The sequence below is a fragment of the Aethina tumida genome, chromosome 3 (assembly GCF_024364675.1).
Source record: "Aethina tumida isolate Nest 87 chromosome 3, icAetTumi1.1, whole genome shotgun sequence".
Taxonomy (NCBI): Eukaryota; Metazoa; Arthropoda; class Insecta; order Coleoptera; family Nitidulidae; genus Aethina; species Aethina tumida.
This window is the reverse complement of record NC_065437.1, coordinates 34,440,656-34,457,587: the sequence shown is the minus strand read 5'-3', so window position 1 is coordinate 34,457,587 and position 16,932 is coordinate 34,440,656. Positions and strand designations below refer to the sequence as shown.

Here is a 16,932-nt window from a genome sequence, read left to right as displayed (position 1 = left end):
AATGGCACTAGTTTTCAAGAAATACAAGCTTAATTAATTTTTATTGCATTCCTTGATGTTTACTGCACTGAGTGGGTTTATATTATTATTTTATACATTTAGTATTTCCAATTGAATAGTGGCATACTCGATGAAAGTAAAAAGTTTTACATTTTTACAAAAAAAACACATGAATCATCTGTATACAGACAATTTGTTTAAGCTTTAAACAAAATAAATATTATGCATGAAACATGTATCGTATACTTTACTTAAATGGTATTCATAAACCTAAGAGGTCATTAATAATGGGTGACACAGACTATAAATTTTTATATTTTTTTAATTTCTTCAAAGCTACAATTTCAGTTCATTTCGTGAAATTGTGTTGTTTTACACAATAGTGTATTTGGTTAAAAACTAGATCAAGAGAAACCGATTTATGTGTTCTGTGGAAATTTGATTAAACTAATTTAAATAATAATTACAACACGTTAAAGTTTTAATTAAAGTAAACAGTAGTAGAACATAAAGATTATTGAACATTTATTTTAAACATATGTGTAATTACAACTAATGAATTTCACTACATCCTGAATTACTAGGTATAATTACTCCATGGTTTCTTCTCTGCACTACATCATTGCCAATCAGTTAAGAAAGTTGGTAATTGACATTAATCCAGTTTTTATAAAGGACATTCAGCCACCTATGTAATCGTCCTTGGAATTGTTTAGGATGTAATTATAAAATATGCAAACGGTTATACTTTTGCACAAATACCCTCAGGCCTACCGACTTTGTAAATGTCACTGACAACGCAATGTAATAATTGTAAAATATAAGTATAATTGATTTTTTCAATATATATATAGACGCAAAGAAACTACTTGTAAATTTCACATGTTAATTGGTGATGGTGGTGGAGATTGACCTTCTTCATCGTTTTCTTCTTCGTCTTCTTCTTCATCCTCTTCATCATCATCATATTCACTGCTTGTAGCTATTTGATAGTCGTCAAGCATACTTTCTTCGGGTTCCGCAGTCGTTGGCATATCCGTTTCTTCTTCACTACTAGACTCTGCCATTATGTCTAAATATTTATCTTGTTTAATTTCTCTCGCTAACTGGCGTTCATCCATCGTTACCATATCTTTGTTAATCCTGGTCAACCAAGGCAAAAGAACAAGCAAACCTTCAAAAACATCATACGGAAGGTTTTCTATTAACTGAATTTACTAAAATACTCACTTACTCTTCTGAAATCTATCTTTCTGTTATCAAGTTCGCCCTCTCCCGCTTCCTCTTCATCACCAGCCTCCTCTTCCGGTTTTTCTTCGCCGGTTGGAATTGGTTCGTCCGGCCAAAACGGGTTACCTATAACTATCAGGGTCCTCAAAGCCTTGAGACATTGAAGCTTCTGACACTGCCGCATTTTTGTAATTTTATTATTTCTCAGATTTAAGTACGCCAGGTGTTTTAAGGAACTGGAGAAACCGTTCAGTTTCCTTATGTCATTGTCTCGTAAGTGCAATCTGGCAAGGTTTTCCAGCTTCGCTAAGTCTTCACCGTTGATGTCTTTAATCTGATTTCTTGCCAAGTAGAGCCTTTCGAGACTCGTAGGAAAAGTTCCGCTCAAGTCCAAAAGATGATTACCTGCAAATAAAATTAGAATGGACATTAAAAAATATCAATTGCATTACTCACTTCTCATTTCTAACTGCTTTAGGTTTTTTAAGCCTTCAACATTGAATTGTACGTTACAAATAAAATTATAGTGCAATTCTAAACTATCCAATAGTGGTTGGTATATGTCATTGGTTTCTATAATTTTATTCTGATTAAAAGACAAAACTTGCAAATAAGGCATATATCCTAAAGCCGCAGACTCGACTTTGTTACGGTCAACTTTTAGAAGTATCAAAAACGGCATGTCAACCAAAACTTGAAGATCATCTAACGTGAGATAATTTCCTGAAAGGTCAAGGAATAGTACATGTTTGAAGTTCAAAATAACAGACACATCTGTTAGACTGCGATTCATGAGACTCATCATCAGATACGCATATCGAATTCCACTTTCATCTTTGCCTAACACCTTTAAACTTCTAGATGCTTCTTCGAATGACAGTTTTTTATCTTTTATCTCCTGTGTTATGGGCAATGCAGTGTCTTCTCTAGGGCTGGTTTGACCTTCTCCAGGGATCGGAGGCTGTTCACCTTCTCCTAACATTTCCGACATTTTATGACTGATTAAATTGATAATTGAATGTTCAGGTTGTCATAGCATATTTTAATTTAAATCAAAATAAAACAAGTGCTATCTCATTTATATTCGTCGACATGTTTGATGATATTCCGAAATATTGACATATATTGCAAATATATTTAATATTAAATAATGGTGATAATTATGCGCATATCTCTGGGTGTTGGTCGTGTCATTAATTCAAAAAAAGCAATAAACAACAGTGAATGGTATTTGATTTTTTTCACACAAACATTATAGATCAGGTTATTTAAAAATACGACATTCTGAAGGTTGCACATAATTGCCTCTCTCATACTTGAACCAATAGATAAACAATTGTATAATTAAACATTCACGGTTTAATGTTTTAATTTGTTTCTTTCTTTGTTACAGAATTCAATGAGAGAACCGCATAACCAAAACAATGTCATCTGCGATATGCCAAAACTTTGTCCAGAATGCTTGGAAAAAAGAATTATGCTCAAATTGCTTTAAATCCAAGGACGAACACGCCACAAAGTCAAAATTAAAACCTGTTCCGGCAACAACCAATAAAAAGGTGGAGAGTATCATCAAGAAACCAAATAAGTTTAAACCAAAACAAACTGTTTGTTTTCCTAATGAGCTTACAGAAATTATTGGATTTGGTGGCGAAGATTGGGCTTCCGAAAATGAAGAGGAAGAAGATACTATTGATGATTCTGAGGACAGTGAAAACAGTGAAGAAGATTCTGTAACTGAATCAGATGATGATATCAAAGAGTTAAAACGAATTACTAAGGAAAACACTGATTTTAATACTACGGGATTAGCTGAAGTGGAACCTAAGAAGACGTTTACTCAACTGTTACTAGGACAACCTGTCTTAGATAAAGATGGCAAAAAGCAGACATTATTAGTATCAGTGACTCCTTTCGGCGAAGAAACTACTTCCAAAAAAATTAGTAAAAGCTCGCACATTCCAATATCAAAGGCGACAAGAGAAGTTGCTGTTGCAGATACCAAAACTAATGTAGTTTTGAAATCTTATACAAAAAATGATGAACATAAGATGGAAATGGAAGAGAAATCTCTATTGGATGAAATATCAGAAACATTGGAGAAGGGCAAAAATCCTATTCAAATAATGGCCCGTAAGAAAATTCAAAAGGAAATAGTACTTACTGTTTCAAAATCCGATTGTAATAAAGAAAATGAAGGTGAAAATTCAACCGACTCTAAAACGATAAAAGAAAACAATCAAGTCGATTCTAAGCAGAAATCCAATGTACCTGAAAAGAGAGTGAGCTTAACTCGTACACCAGCTCTTATCAAAAAAGACAATGAAAAGCCTGTACAATATCAAACATCTACGGCGAAAATAGAGTTACTGAACACCAAGAACTTAAAACTTAATAAAGAGACTGTAAATAATAATAATAAGGCTAAAAGTGAAGTTAACAATAATGAAAAGACTGATAGTATAGAAAAACCTATTGAACAGAAGGACAGTACCGTAGGCATAAGTAATTTCATCAAGGCTGAAATAAAAAGCAATGAACAGCAACAAATCACGCTTGATCAAGAATCTAGTCCCAACGAATCAGACGAAGTGAACAACAATAAGGCAACCAAAAACAATATATCCGATTTATGCGAATCAAAAGAAAAGAAGGACGAGATCAACTCAAACATGGCAGAGAAAACTACCCTAGAAAGAAAGGAAAAAGTTGTCGGATTACCGCCGCCAGTTCCCAAGTACACTAACATGATTTTCCCACAAAGTAGGGAATTGGCGGGTGAACCAGACGGAAGGGCTGACCCGGAAGTGATCAATGAATTGCCAGCTCTTCCTTTAACTCCTCCACCAGTTATGGAAGTGCAATCATCCTTTTTACACGCCAATCATTCTTTGTACGAGAAACCCAAAATTCCTAATAAACCTGCCACCGTACTTATTCGAAAGCCTGTCAATCCTAATCAACAGATAGTTCCTGCTCAGACTCTGACTACATTCTGCAGTGATCCCAAACTCAAAGAAGAGAAAATGGCATTGTGCAAACAGGATTCTTTTGACAGTGATTTATCGGTTAAAGGAATCAATAAGAGACGTGCACCAAAACCACCAGAAGATAATGGCATTTACGCAAGACATTCGAGTAGCTCTATTACTGGGGATTCTCCAGTGGTGAGTACTATATTTTTAACGCCAGTGGGTTGTATTTCTAAGCAATATTTTTTCAGGTACGTGAAAAGGAAAAGAGGGAACGTGCTTCTTCCTGTACCCCAAAAATATACGGAGTATGTAACAGTCCACAAGGTGAACCAGAGTACAGCACTTTACCAGAACCCGCTCCAAGAAAATCTTTATCTATTTCTACTGACAGTCTAACTTCGAACTGTGGAGAAGAGAGGAAGGCCAAGACAAAAGGCAGATTTAGCTTGAAGAAGTTCTTACGTATGGGATCCAGTAAAGAGTTAAACAAACTACCAGTGGACGTTAAAATTGAAGAGCAGCAGGTGGAACAACCTCCACAACCAAAACCAAGGTTTGTATAAAATAAAAGTGTATTAAAATATTACCAATTTCAAAGATTAAATCTTTCCAGATTAGTTATCGTACATCCGTCAGAATTAAATGGAACAAAAGTTGAGGTTGTCCAAAAACCAACTATAGATCAAGTAGATTACCAAACAAGCTCAAGCAGCGAATACGAATCTTTCAGCCCGAAACTCAATAAACCTCCACCGCCTCCAAGAAATTACGATGAATGGAATAGAAACTCCAAACCCAGCCTTCCTCATCCACCTAAATCTGCGGATATAATGAACAAACAGAGACAAATATCTAGAAGTAACTCTGCTGTGAAGAAAACTGAGACTGTCTATGCAAATCTTGGGGAAGTCAGAAACTCTATCGTTCCAAACAAACCACAAAGAACTGCGAGTATGAGAGAAAGAGAGGCGTTACAACAGAAACAAATCCAACGCAAAAATGGCGACTACGAACGAATTAATGTTAAAGAGACTGAAAATGTCTACGATTACATAAATAGTGCTAGATCAAGCAGTCCAGACTCGGATTCTAGCAGGGGTGGTAAAAGAAGCCCTACTATAAAGAATATACGATTAAATAAACGATCAGAGAGCAGCATAGATGTATCGGGAGATTACTTTAAGTACAATAATATTCCGAGATCTATGTCTTTAACGTATTGTGGCAGCGAAACTGAATCGGAAATTTATTCGCCTTATGGATTTTATGGAAGTGAATCTGAAGTAAATAATATTAAAATCTCACTCTTAACATAATTGTAATATGAAAATCTTTTTAGGTAACTGAAGACGATCACGATTGGATTCAAAATGGAAGAACGCATAAACTAAGATCTAGGAAGGGCAGAAGTATTGTCCACAAAAATTTGGAAGACAACTATGGTGCTGTTGTTGTAGCTAACCATGAAGCCTTAGCTCAAGTGTTAGAAAATGTAAGCCCGTCGACCTAATCATTTAAAGTAAACTAAAAAATTAAATTTTCCCTAGATCCAACAAACCAGTCACATCTTGCCAGCTCTGAGGGGTCTGAAGACTGCCCAGAACCTAAGATGGTCAGATTTCTCTATGAAATCAGGTACGCAACCGGTCATCGTTGGACAGAGGGCCTTTCTGCAAGCATTGTGGGGCGCCCAGCACGTGACATTGGTCGTAAATGCTGGATCATTGACTACGAGCACAATGTCACTGGGAACCTTCAGTTTAACACCTGTCACCGAATTCAACGATCTTGTGCCTTCTTCCTATCTACCAATGAGTGGTAATGAAGGCAGCAAACAGATTCAAGGTAATTAATAACAATTTGAATTTTATCATGCAAATAAGCAAAAATCTGTATTACTAAAAGTGTCTTGTTTACTTTAAAGTATTAAAGAATGCTTCCAATTAATAATGTCCATTTTTTGAAGCGAATATTGCAGTGTTACCGTGGTTGCAAATTAATACGATCCAATCGTACAGCGACTTGCTTAAAAATAAGCCCTCAGCAAATCAAGAAGAGAATTGGAAAGATGCCAGTTTCGTGATGCTGCAGCTAGTAAACGCACTGAAATGTCTGCAAGCTCAAGGAATTGAAGAAATGCCAGTATCCCTTAACAGTTTTATCTTGTGCAAAGAAATGGAAAGGGAAACTTACCACAGACTGTGCGTCTTACAAGGGTAATTTTGATGTTTTATTTATTTTTTTGATATTATAATATCAATATTTTTTCAGATTGGGCTCAGAAATATCCAACAAAGCGGAAGAAAAATATGGAACTTTGTGCATGTGCGCATCTAAAGCTTTATTGGTCCTTCAACCCACCGCCAAGATTACAACCCTCATTCAGTCTCTTTTGAGTAATGAAAGGGCAGTATCTTTAACTCAAGTGAAGTCCATTTTGGAATTCACTCTTTGGGGACCGTCTGACGTTAACTTGGGCAGTACAATAAGAGAAAGAGAGTTGGCACTTCAACGGTGGTTGGATTTGCAAAGGGCTACAGTGTTACACGGTCTTGTATGTGCAAGAGTTCAACTTACTGTTTATGAAGAGTGTCATTTATTGTTCTTAGTGCGTAGCAATTCAAGAATGATGTGCGATGCTTCTTTACTTATTGAATCGAGTAACATGAAGCACGCATATTTGAACAGTCACAAATAATCTGGCGAATATTATTCATAATAAGTACTATTTTAATTTATTACTATTAATCAAAGATATTCAAAGTATCTTTATGATTAATATTAAAGTTTTATGAATACAACAATCACATTTTGCCAATTGTCTTACCATAACTTATTTTTTAATGTACATGGTGTTAGACTAACTTATTTTTATAGTGTATATATCAAAATTTCTAGCTTATGTACTGCCAGAATATTATATGTTTATTGTATATATTAAGATTATATAATTTTATAATTTATTGGTTTTTGGAGATATTTTCAACTAATTTATATGTTTATCTTAATATTTTAGTAGTATTGTTTATTATGTATAAAATACAGTGCCTTATGTAACATTTTTATATACAAATAAATTTATTTGTATCTTTCATAATGTATTTGTTTTATTTTATTGAAAGATATTTTTAAAGGATTTTGTTTAAGGAAATAGGTAAATAAATATAATATTAATTGTGTTTAAAACATATATTTAATTACGAATCAACAATAACGGTGTATAAATTATTGCTTATTTATTACTTTATATAAACTCATAAAACCTGATAGATTTGCATAATAAATAAAAAGTGTTGTATATTGCTGCGTGTAAAATTTGCTAGTGATAATAAAAATTATAAGAAAAATTTTATAAAATAAATTATTCGTTTAAGTACTTTTTTGAAATATCTGCAAGTCAAGTATTAATATACATACATTCACAATGAGAATTTTCTACAATGACTACAATATTTTTTCGAAACATAATTGTTCATTAGGTGCACATTAAATTACTACGTATATATCCATTTGAAGTCATACCTGGTATTAGTTTACTCTATGCTTACTAGCATCACATTTCTTATACAAGAAATATATTAATATCAATCTAGGCTCAAATTGTAACAAATCTATTATTAGTGTAGAAAGGTTTCAGACTTAAAGGAGCTTAAAATCTTTCTACTCTAACAAACTCGTCCACAAACTTTAAACCTATTATTGTCAAAGCATTTCAGGATTTGGTTTTTTAAAGACCTTTATTGAAATATATTCTTTCGGGTACTTTTCCACCCGTATTCTTCTTAATTTGTTCATAAGCCTGAGGCTCAAGCCATTCTAGAGTAGACATTTTCAATGAGCTGAAAAGTGAATTAATAAATATTACCCCACCTAAGCCTGATGACCTTTACTCACCATCTTTGAGGGAACAATCCACAAGCTGTTGGTACCATGAATGAGAGGCTGTAAGAATATTTTAAGAAATGAAAGTCATACGATTATTATACATTATATACACTTACAAGCATCCAACTGCCATGACCTGAATGGGCCCGTGAAGCGGAGTGATCTTTTGCATCCAAGGGAATTTCTCGAGACGTTCCATAATGACAGGAAGAATGAGCATGCCTGGGGCGCACATCGTGATCCTAGATATAATCACCTGGGCAATACCTTTACCAGCGGCCAATTTAGACTGACCGACGATTTTGTTATCGGCATCCGTGCAATCAATTCCGTGCAAGATCTCGTTTTGCCTCATTAAGGGGATGTTAACGCAATTGGCGGCTGCAACTGCGGCGAATGGGACATAACGCTGAAATTTTTAAATCGCTTTTTAATATTGAAAAGTAGAAACAACTTTCTGACGATCACTTAGAAACTAAAATGGTATAATTAATTTCTATTATTTTCCCTTCAGGACCAATAGTAGATCACTTATTTCAGTTCCTCCTTTTACATTTATATGTGTCTTACCTGAATAAAGGGGCTGGCTTTCTTGGACCAGTAATATTTGCATCCAAGAGCAGTTGCCATGGCAGATGAAGTGGCAGTGACATAAGCGACAAGAAGTTGGGTAGTTGTTGTTGGAGATTTTGCATTTCGGTTCGTATAATTTACCAGGGCGTTAAATGACTGATTTACCCATTGCCAAAAGACAACAGCTGGCGCCGTTCTGAAAGACAAAAGCCACCATCACATCATCTTCCATGCATAATTACAGTAGTGAAAATGTAACGTGAGCCAGAAACAAAAAAAGTACAAAATCTAATCTGTTATGTCTATGGATAATGCATCTCCGAAATTTTCCCATAGGAATTAAGGTTGCTATTTTTGTTTCTGTCGTCGGTTTGCCTCTCCAGAAATATATGTACGTTGAGTTATATGAGTTATGCAAAATTACTGTGCTCATTATAAAGAAGCACACCAATTCTGCCTTTTATTCTGAATCTTGTGACGGACTCATGAGGTAGTCACGTTGATGACAAAAACAAAAACAATTTCGTATGCCAAAAATAGTTACAACACGAAAGCAGTTCAATGCGTGACAGAATAAGTCAGATTGTTCGAATTACAATTTCGTAAACAAAAGGGTATTGTGCTTTGGGTTAATTTTGCTTTCAAACGCATAATTAAATTTCGTAATAGGAAATAAAGTGATAATAATTTTTGTGGCCACTTGTTTATGTTGACAGTAATGTAGAAAACATAATCTTTGGAACTATTTTAAATATGCTCCATTAAATATACAGTAAAGAAAGGGGCAAAGTACAAAGTATATTTAAAAATATACCCCTAAAATTGGATTATTCATTAGCAACTGAAAACCTATATTTTTCTGGACTTTGAATTTACTATTTAAAGAAATTTAAAACATAATTATCTAATCTATTATAAATAAATTTATATGAATTAATAAAAGGTGTGTAATTAAGAAATATGTTAACTACACTATAACTAAAATGAGGTTGAAAACACAGAATATACATTCACAGATTAAAATAGATTTTTCTAAAAATATTTTATTTTAACTGTTTAGCTGATTGCACTGCTCATTTGAGACTAATGTTCAGAACATGTCTAATATGTAAAAATTAGCAATATGTACCATTTCTTTTTATAATCACAATAAAATAAAATCAAGTACTCTTAGATATTAATGTAAAAATTCAATTGGATTACTAGATTTTTGCAAGTAGAAAATATACAATTGACATGTAAAAAAATGAATAAAATGTTGCAAATATATAGACAATATAGCATACAAGTGTAATGTTAAAATCTTACCTATAAAACTGCAACATAGCACCAGTGATGGCCATACCACCAGGTACTTGGAAAGACATTCTTCCAAACACATTCTGTTTCTCTCCACTATCAGGGTGAAATGCACTTTCATACAGTTTCTTCGCATAAATAACTTGCTCTATACTTGTGCCTGGAGGTTCTGTTTTGTTCTTGTACTGTTCGACAAGGATCTTGGCATTGTCAAGAGCTTCCTCAGTGACCACACATGTCCTGGGATCTGTGACCCACAGAAAATGTTTGAACCTACCTATGAAGGTGTTCTGGTCCCACAATGGTGCATTGATGTCTAGTCTCTCAGGCATTTCAGTCTGGAACAGATACCCTTTAGCTTAGATACGTTGTATGTGCTCCACAGCCGGTTCGAATAATAAATATTGTGTAACTAAATCGCCATAACCAAAATAATTCAAAGTGCACGTAAGATAAATATGAATAAAAATGAAGCAAGTGTGGCCGATAAGATATGTTTTCGACTTACTAATTAAATGTGAGCCGCAAAACTTTCTGTCCCGATAAACGATATGAATTTTTATGTGTGTACACCCCCTCCAGGCACAAATCGAGACACCGCCGCGGGATCGAAACTAATCGCCCGAAATTGCTGCGAGAACTGCCAACTGCATCGGCTCAACGCAAGGACGTGCTAAACGAAATTCGTCCTGCCAGTAATTTTAACCCGTAATACTGCGGATGCCAGTCTATCAATATGCATACCTAATCCCACCTGGCTCATCACACGTTACGCGAAAACTTACACATGATCCCGCGGATTTACGGTGATCAGGTGCTAAATTTTAATTGATCTTGGCTTGGTTAAAGTATTTGATTAAACTTAATTATAATTATTTTATTTAAGTACTTTATGTTGCTTAACATTTTTAGTGAATTTAAAGAAACCGCCGAAATGTCCGCCGCTTACAAGTAGTTTTGTACGAACATACGGTCGCGGTTACGGGTTTACGAAGGTTCACCTATTGTAAGATTTATGTATAGAGGAATCGTTGCCTTTGATGTGTTTCTAAAAATAATACATTTTATTAATTGAATTTTTATATTAAAATTTTGTCTTTATTTAAAGGTGCAATAATGCTGCCATCTCTTCGAAAATAGCCGTGTAAGTAGATAATACATATCTTATATTTTTTAGAAACATATAAATGACAAAATATTAAAATAGCAATTTAAAATTTATGTATAAAGGAACCGTTGCCTCTGATGTATTTTTAAGAAAAATACATTTTATTAATTGAAATTTTTGTAAAGTTGTAAAAGTTGTAAAAGTGCTGCCATCTCTTTTAGAATAGCCACGTAAGTAGATAATACACATTTACTAATAGCTAATATTTTTTAGAAACATATAAATGTCAAAATATTAAAATAGCAATGCGAATGGATGCTTAACTGTTGTGGATTATGAATAACTCTGTAGATACATTTTTGACAGCAGTACATACTACAACTCATGTATATACTCTAATATGAAATAAGATTCCTCAATATTTACATATTTCACTTTATTCACTCATCGCTTATTGAATAATAATTTCATTATTCAACTGGTATGTGTCATTAATAGCTAATTGTGTAATAAACACAATACTCAATGGCTGTTACGTTTTGTATTGTGAACGCACCTTAGGCAGCTAACAAATGCCAGGGTTGCCAATATGGCGCACGAAATTAAAAATGTCAATTTTTATAATTACAAAAATAAAAGATAACAAATCCATATCCATTTATTTTACAACAGATGTTTATCAGTTTTCTTAACCACCACCGTAATCTCATGCCCGATAAGGCAAAAACTACGGCTCGGCCACTATTCACGAAACGAGCCCGATAGACAAAATTTCTGTCCTATGAATCGACAAATATGGCGGAACAAGAAAATAGTAAGGACGTTACATTATTAAAAAGAACAAGCATCTCAGTTTATGTTGACGAGGCTCTGCCAGATATACTTGTTGTAACGTATGAGTTTGGTGTAAAAATTTTTAAAGGCGTACTACTTGACTCAACGAAAAGGTGAGCTATTAAAATTGTGCCCTTTCAATTCAGAAGTATTATGTTCGACCTTGTATATTTATTGTTTTTCCTGTGTAATTCACAAGAATTCTCCCTTATTATTGTAGTCTAGCCCAAATTCTTCCACTTCAATGTCATAGGCAGATGCTGAATCATCAGATAATCATCAAAAATTTAAAGACCACAACAGAATTTATTATTCATATTTTTCAAATAAATTCTTAGAGATACACCCTATAAATCTTTTCATTCATAAATTATTTATTTATTTGGATATTGACTTAATTATTTTTATCCAATATCTTATTTCCTCCCTTATTATAAATTTTATATTTGGTATTCTGATCTAACTGAATAATAAAGTGTAATTAGTAACAAAAACAAAAAATTTGATCCTATCTTTTAGTTAACGTCTTATTTTTAAGAATATGAAAGCGAAATAAAACTATGAAAATTGCTTTGTTGTCAGGTGACTCATCTATATTCAATCATAAGTTTATACTGCCATATTCTGTAAAAAAATGTTTCAATTTATAAATTATTAATTTTATTATAGAAACTTTTTTACTAATATTAGAACAAAAACAATTAAGGAAACATATTGTTTTTTCTTCTTAGTGATTTTTAAAATATCAAGTAGGTGCAATAAGTTCCTGTTTACATATAATCATTTTTCATATATGTCATTGGCTATATTTAATTAATAATTATATCAAACTATAGTATATTAAATATTGATTGACGGTTATCATGAAATCAATTAATTATATTAGTTAATTCAAGTGGTTAAATTTATTAACTATTACTTACCTACTCCAGAAGGCATTTTTAAATATTACATAGTAATTTTCACATTATATTTTAGTAATTTTTGGACAACATTAAACATTACACATTTATGTACTGGAAAAAAAATTTAACATGTCAACCTGACCTGTCTTAATTGTTAATAAAAAAAATGAATTTATAGGAACTTGCCTTGCGGTGTTCCAAATATCAACCCCGCATTCAATGTGCCCACGAAAAACCCAGACGATGATACCCTTTACGCCGTTAACCAAAGATTCGCTTACACAGACCCGGCAACGACGAAAAAGAAAAACGTCCATATATCCAGTAAATACAAAAACAGCAAGATGACAGTAAGACTGCGGCCGAGACAAGTATTGTGTTCAAAATGCAAGGGCATATGCAATGAAAATTCCGAAAACGTCTCTAGAAAAAGAAAATCATCGGACTCCAGCATTCCCACATCACCGGCGAAACGTGGCGAGGCAGCTCCCGCAACGAGAGCCAGTTACACCTCGATAGCGAACAAAAGGAAAGCCAGAGCCGAAGAGCCCACGTTAGTGCCGAAATTAACTAGACTAACGTTGCAGGAATGCAAAGATTTCAATGTAGATAATCGGTTATTAAATAAGAAACCACTAGACGCAATCAATAGTGAAAATGACCAAGACGATTTAAAGAATCATTCCTCGAACAATTCCGACAGTAGTTCGAATCCTGAAGTGCCGGATTCACAGACTGGTCCAAAGAATACAAGGAAACGAGCGCCTAGAAAAAAGAGGAGCGTATCGACCACAGAGGAGCCGACGGAAGAAACGGGCTCGGAAGAAAACAAAAACGGCGTGGAGGGTGACCAGTCGACGGGTTTAAACAGTACGACCACCAACACAAGGACGATTAAAATTTCCTATGGTCCACAGGGAGAAGGTACCGTACTTAAAATACCGGCGAAGATTGAGAACCTCGACGAATGTGATGACTCTGAAGAGAATGTGATTAAGGAGGAGGAAGATAAGGAAGTGACGACGAATAAAGCTGCAAGAAAGGCATTGAAGAAAGCCAAAAAGGAGGCGAAAAGGAAGGTTTTGCTGTCGACCAGTTCTCCACCCATTTATGTGGGTAACAACAGTCCTAGATACGCGATAGGAACTTCGTCACCGAGGTACACAGTTGGCAGTGCCTCACCTAGACAGGGATTAGGCAATAATTCGCCGCGGTACATCGCAACATGTGATTTCAACGTGCCACGACGGCGCAAACACAAGGTGAAACACAAAAAGAAGCATCGCGAGGACAAGAAACACAAGGAAAGCGAGGTGAGTTCCCTTATTTCCATAAGTTTTAGCAACCCGCCGGAAGATTAGAATGCCGTAGAGTAGTTGTACCTAAATGTGTTTTCTTTTCTTTCTATGAAAGCTGTAGACTGAAGACATGGCAAAAGAGCGTTTAAGAAAATATGCCAGAGAATGATTTTAACTCATGTACTGCGAGATTTATACCAAAAATAACAAGTTGTGTACACTGATATTTTTCATATTTGTTCACGAACAAACACTACAAATATAGGCAATTGTATATTTGGTTGTTTTAATTTTTTACCCTGATGTACCCTACAAGCTTTTGTGTGGAGAAGAAGCATGAAAAATATGTCAAAATTTTAAATCAAAATTGTTAGTATAAATTTCTTCGTTAAATAAATTTTTGCATGAGTACTAGTAGAACAAAATTCAAATCATGATAATACATCATTAAAAATGTAGAAGACAAACTCATCATTAGGCACAAGGTAAAAGACAGTAGATATTACAATAAAAAATGTATTACTTATTTGAAATTACAAGTTAGGGGGAATTAAATGTATTTGCTAGAATATTTTAGTACAATTTTAAATATTAATACATAATTTAACCTATACATTTTTAACAATACCGTAATAATAACGAAAGAAGAACTTGTGCACACGTTTTTTATAACATATGGGTTTACAGAATATTTCAAATCAATAAAAGTTTACTTTCCCCTGCTTATGTATTTATTATACATCACAATGTCTACACGGATTCATTCCACAGGTGAGTTCGACACAGGACGATTCTAAAGAGTCCACGTGTCTGACTCAAAAGTTATCGATAAACTTGAAACGATTGAACAACACGTATACGTCAAGTTGTCAGGCGGATACGTTGACCAACGAGGAGAATTTGTCCAGTTCCGACGAGCACAGCGAGCAAGTTCCGGATTTTCCACCGTCGAATCCGCCGCTGACGCTCAGGATTAATGCGCACGCCTTGTCCAGTGCTCTTGGAGCAGAAGGTAAACCATTAAAATTGAACACGAAATAGTAATGGTCCAACTATGCAAATGACAAAAAATTTGAGGGCATGAATCCCATTTAATTTAAATGTTAAAAATTTTCTTTGAACTAGTTCCAAATGTGTTGCTCAGATGTTGTAATGAGCATTCCATTCGGTTTAATTTCGAATCGAATATGATACATTTAAAACGATTAAATGTTCTTTTAGGAGTACGGTTATTAGTTGGTGACGTGGTTTGGGGTAAAATTCATGGATTTCCCTGGTGGCCTGGTAAAATTCTGACGATTACAAGTTGTGGCAATCAAAATCCTCAAGCACATGTCTCATGGTACGGGTCGTCCACATCATCTCTAATGGAATGTAATCAACTTAGCCCATACTTGGATAATTTTAAGGTACATTGACGTATTGTTATTATAGTAAAATATCATTAATATTGCATTTACAGATAAGATATAACAAGAAGAAGAGGGGTCCCTACAAGGAAGCCATAAAGCAAGCTTCGGTGGAAGCGAGGGAGAATGCGGAAAATAGAATCCGTCAACCTCTGGGCAATTCACCCTCTCACAATATAATACCGCAAGTTGTTCCGCCCGCATTGGCTTCTCCACGAGAAATAGATGTTGTGTCATAAGGTGTATATTTTGAAAAAAAAATATTTTTCTCGTAAATTACTTATATTGGGTATTAAATAATATTGTTGTGAATTTGTAGAATAGTAATATGTATATTACATTATATAAAAGTTGATTTCAATGAAGAACATTTAATGTGTGATCTAAGTTTACGGAATCTAAATCTGTGTATATAAATTTTTGTATGTAAAATACTCTACCTCTAAAATTAGAGTTTAACGTTGCATTAACTTAAGATACGTGTAGATTTGATGGAATTATTAATTTTATAAGTATCGTTAACTTACAATTCCTTTATTGTTGTATATATATATATATGTACCAGTAACAGGTGGACTTTGGACATTAATTAATTAGACTATCGTTGGTGCAAGTAAACATTGAGCCCTCTTAGAGATTCTTGTCAAATATTTAGAATGTATTTTTCATATAACAGTAATCAATCAACTTGTTTACTACTAATTGATTAAAACACAATAATAGTAAATATTAAAATAGTACTTATAAATGGAAAACTTAAGCTCAATGTTATAAAATAATTATAACACCATGTACTATAATTTTTCAAAATGTTTTAAATATTACTATTATTTAAGAACTGTGTGCGCTGTGGTATTTTTATTAGAATCATAATTTTCCATTCAAGCTATTTTCCATGGTTAGAGTTTCTCTTTGTTAATACTTACATTGTTATATAAAAGGTTACTTTACAATTAATATTTAATACATATTCTTTAAAATTAAGAATATACATATTACACGTGATTTTTTCTTTGGTTAATCATTTTTTATATTGATACAAGGGTTTATATTTATATATTATCTTATTATTGATTTTTGACGTGAAATATTTTTTAAAAATCAAAATATATTCGAGTCGATAATGCATTTGATTAATGAAATATTTCATGCCCAACTTTACATATTCATTTATTATGTAATATTATTACATTCATGCAACTTTTATTATTTCCTAGACAAATTTATTTACTTTTAAAGCATTAGTATAATCAAGAATCATTTTGTGATAATTTTTGTAGTTCTGTAAAACCTATTCATTGTTATCTAATATTGGCATCTCTTACTTTATTATGTAATTATAATTTATACAATAATATATCTGTGATTTTATTCATTTAGGAATTGTAGTTATTGGTAATAATAAATCATTTAAAT

At 33.5% G+C, this 16,932-nt stretch overlaps 4 protein-coding genes across 6 annotated transcripts in view; 2 read left to right on the top strand and 2 right to left on the bottom strand.

Annotated features, from left to right (window-relative positions):
- Positions 1 to 7,302, top strand: part of LOC109595411 (titin homolog) — a 42,669-nt gene extending 35,367 nt beyond the window's left edge. Inside the window, exons 1-8 of one of the 2 annotated variants that reach the window (XM_020010761.2) lie at positions 2,428 to 2,457; positions 2,624 to 4,397; positions 4,454 to 4,758; positions 4,819 to 5,488; positions 5,545 to 5,697; positions 5,753 to 6,050; positions 6,172 to 6,421; positions 6,477 to 7,302. In XM_020010761.2, coding sequence (XP_019866320.2) covers positions 2,655 to 4,397; positions 4,454 to 4,758; positions 4,819 to 5,488; positions 5,545 to 5,697; positions 5,753 to 6,050; positions 6,172 to 6,421; positions 6,477 to 6,903 — 3,846 coding nt within the window. In that variant the 5' untranslated portion in view covers positions 2,428 to 2,457; positions 2,624 to 2,654 and the 3' untranslated portion in view covers positions 6,904 to 7,302. Of the gene's footprint in view, positions 1 to 2,427; positions 2,458 to 2,623; positions 4,398 to 4,453; positions 4,759 to 4,818; positions 5,489 to 5,544; positions 5,698 to 5,752; positions 6,051 to 6,171; positions 6,422 to 6,476 lie in introns of those variants that run through there. The other variant, XM_020010760.2, reaches the window with a different exon arrangement.
- LOC109595412 (leucine-rich repeat-containing protein 23-like) lies at positions 509 to 2,253 on the bottom strand. Its single transcript, XM_020010762.2, has 3 exons — positions 1,687 to 2,253; positions 1,231 to 1,635; positions 509 to 1,174 (listed from the first exon to the last, which is right to left on the bottom strand). Exons 1-3 carry the CDS (start codon positions 2,219 to 2,221, stop codon positions 879 to 881), a joined length of 1,236 nt encoding a protein of 411 aa, XP_019866321.2. The 5' UTR covers positions 2,222 to 2,253; the 3' UTR covers positions 509 to 878.
- Positions 7,303 to 7,379: 77 nt separating the features above from the next.
- On the bottom strand, positions 7,380 to 12,846 carry LOC109595377 (sideroflexin-2). Of its 2 annotated transcripts, none has more exons than XM_049965311.1 (6): positions 12,828 to 12,846; positions 9,972 to 10,300; positions 8,661 to 8,859; positions 8,207 to 8,499; positions 8,100 to 8,147; positions 7,380 to 8,044 (listed from the first exon to the last, which is right to left on the bottom strand). In XM_049965311.1, exons 2-6 carry the CDS (start codon positions 10,292 to 10,294, stop codon positions 7,933 to 7,935), a joined length of 975 nt encoding a protein of 324 aa, XP_049821268.1. In that variant the 5' UTR covers positions 10,295 to 10,300; positions 12,828 to 12,846; the 3' UTR covers positions 7,380 to 7,932. The 2 variants fall into 2 exon arrangements, with proteins under 2 accessions (XP_049821268.1, XP_019866283.2); XM_020010724.2 differs by lacking the exon at positions 12,828 to 12,846 and adding an exon at positions 10,471 to 10,656.
- Positions 11,674 to 16,930, top strand: LOC109595368 (PWWP domain-containing protein 2A-like). The gene is made up of 5 exons (XM_049965310.1): positions 11,674 to 12,017; positions 12,988 to 14,122; positions 14,879 to 15,119; positions 15,329 to 15,516; positions 15,570 to 16,930. Exons 1-5 carry the CDS (start codon positions 11,866 to 11,868, stop codon positions 15,753 to 15,755), a joined length of 1,902 nt encoding a protein of 633 aa, XP_049821267.1. The 5' UTR covers positions 11,674 to 11,865; the 3' UTR covers positions 15,756 to 16,930.
- Positions 16,931 to 16,932: the final 2 nt, after the last annotated feature.

Coding starts and splice junctions, on each gene's coding strand:
- LOC109595377 (XM_049965311.1), bottom strand. CDS start 10,294: ATGCCTGAGAGACTAGACATCAATGCACCATTGTGGGACCAGAACACC. Junction 8,500..8,660: donor AAGCCAGCCCCTTTATTCAG/GTAAGACACATA, acceptor TAAAAATTTCAG/CGTTATGTCCCATTCGCCGC. Junction 8,148..8,206: donor GTCATGGCAGTTGGATGCTT/GTAAGTGTATAT, acceptor ATATTCTTACAG/CCTCTCATTCATGGTACCAA.
- LOC109595368 (XM_049965310.1), top strand. CDS start 11,866: ATGGCGGAACAAGAAAATAGTAAGGACGTTACATTATTAAAAAGAACA. Junction 12,018..12,987: donor CTACTTGACTCAACGAAAAG/GTGAGCTATTAA, acceptor ATGAATTTATAG/GAACTTGCCTTGCGGTGTTC. Junction 15,517..15,569: donor CATACTTGGATAATTTTAAG/GTACATTGACGT, acceptor TTGCATTTACAG/ATAAGATATAACAAGAAGAA.
- LOC109595412 (XM_020010762.2), bottom strand. CDS start 2,221: ATGTCGGAAATGTTAGGAGAAGGTGAACAGCCTCCGATCCCTGGAGAA. Junction 1,636..1,686: donor AAAGCAGTTAGAAATGAGAA/GTGAGTAATGCA, acceptor TTTTATTTGCAG/GTAATCATCTTTTGGACTTG. Junction 1,175..1,230: donor GATAGATTTCAGAAGAGTAA/GTGAGTATTTTA, acceptor ATGTTTTTGAAG/GTTTGCTTGTTCTTTTGCCT.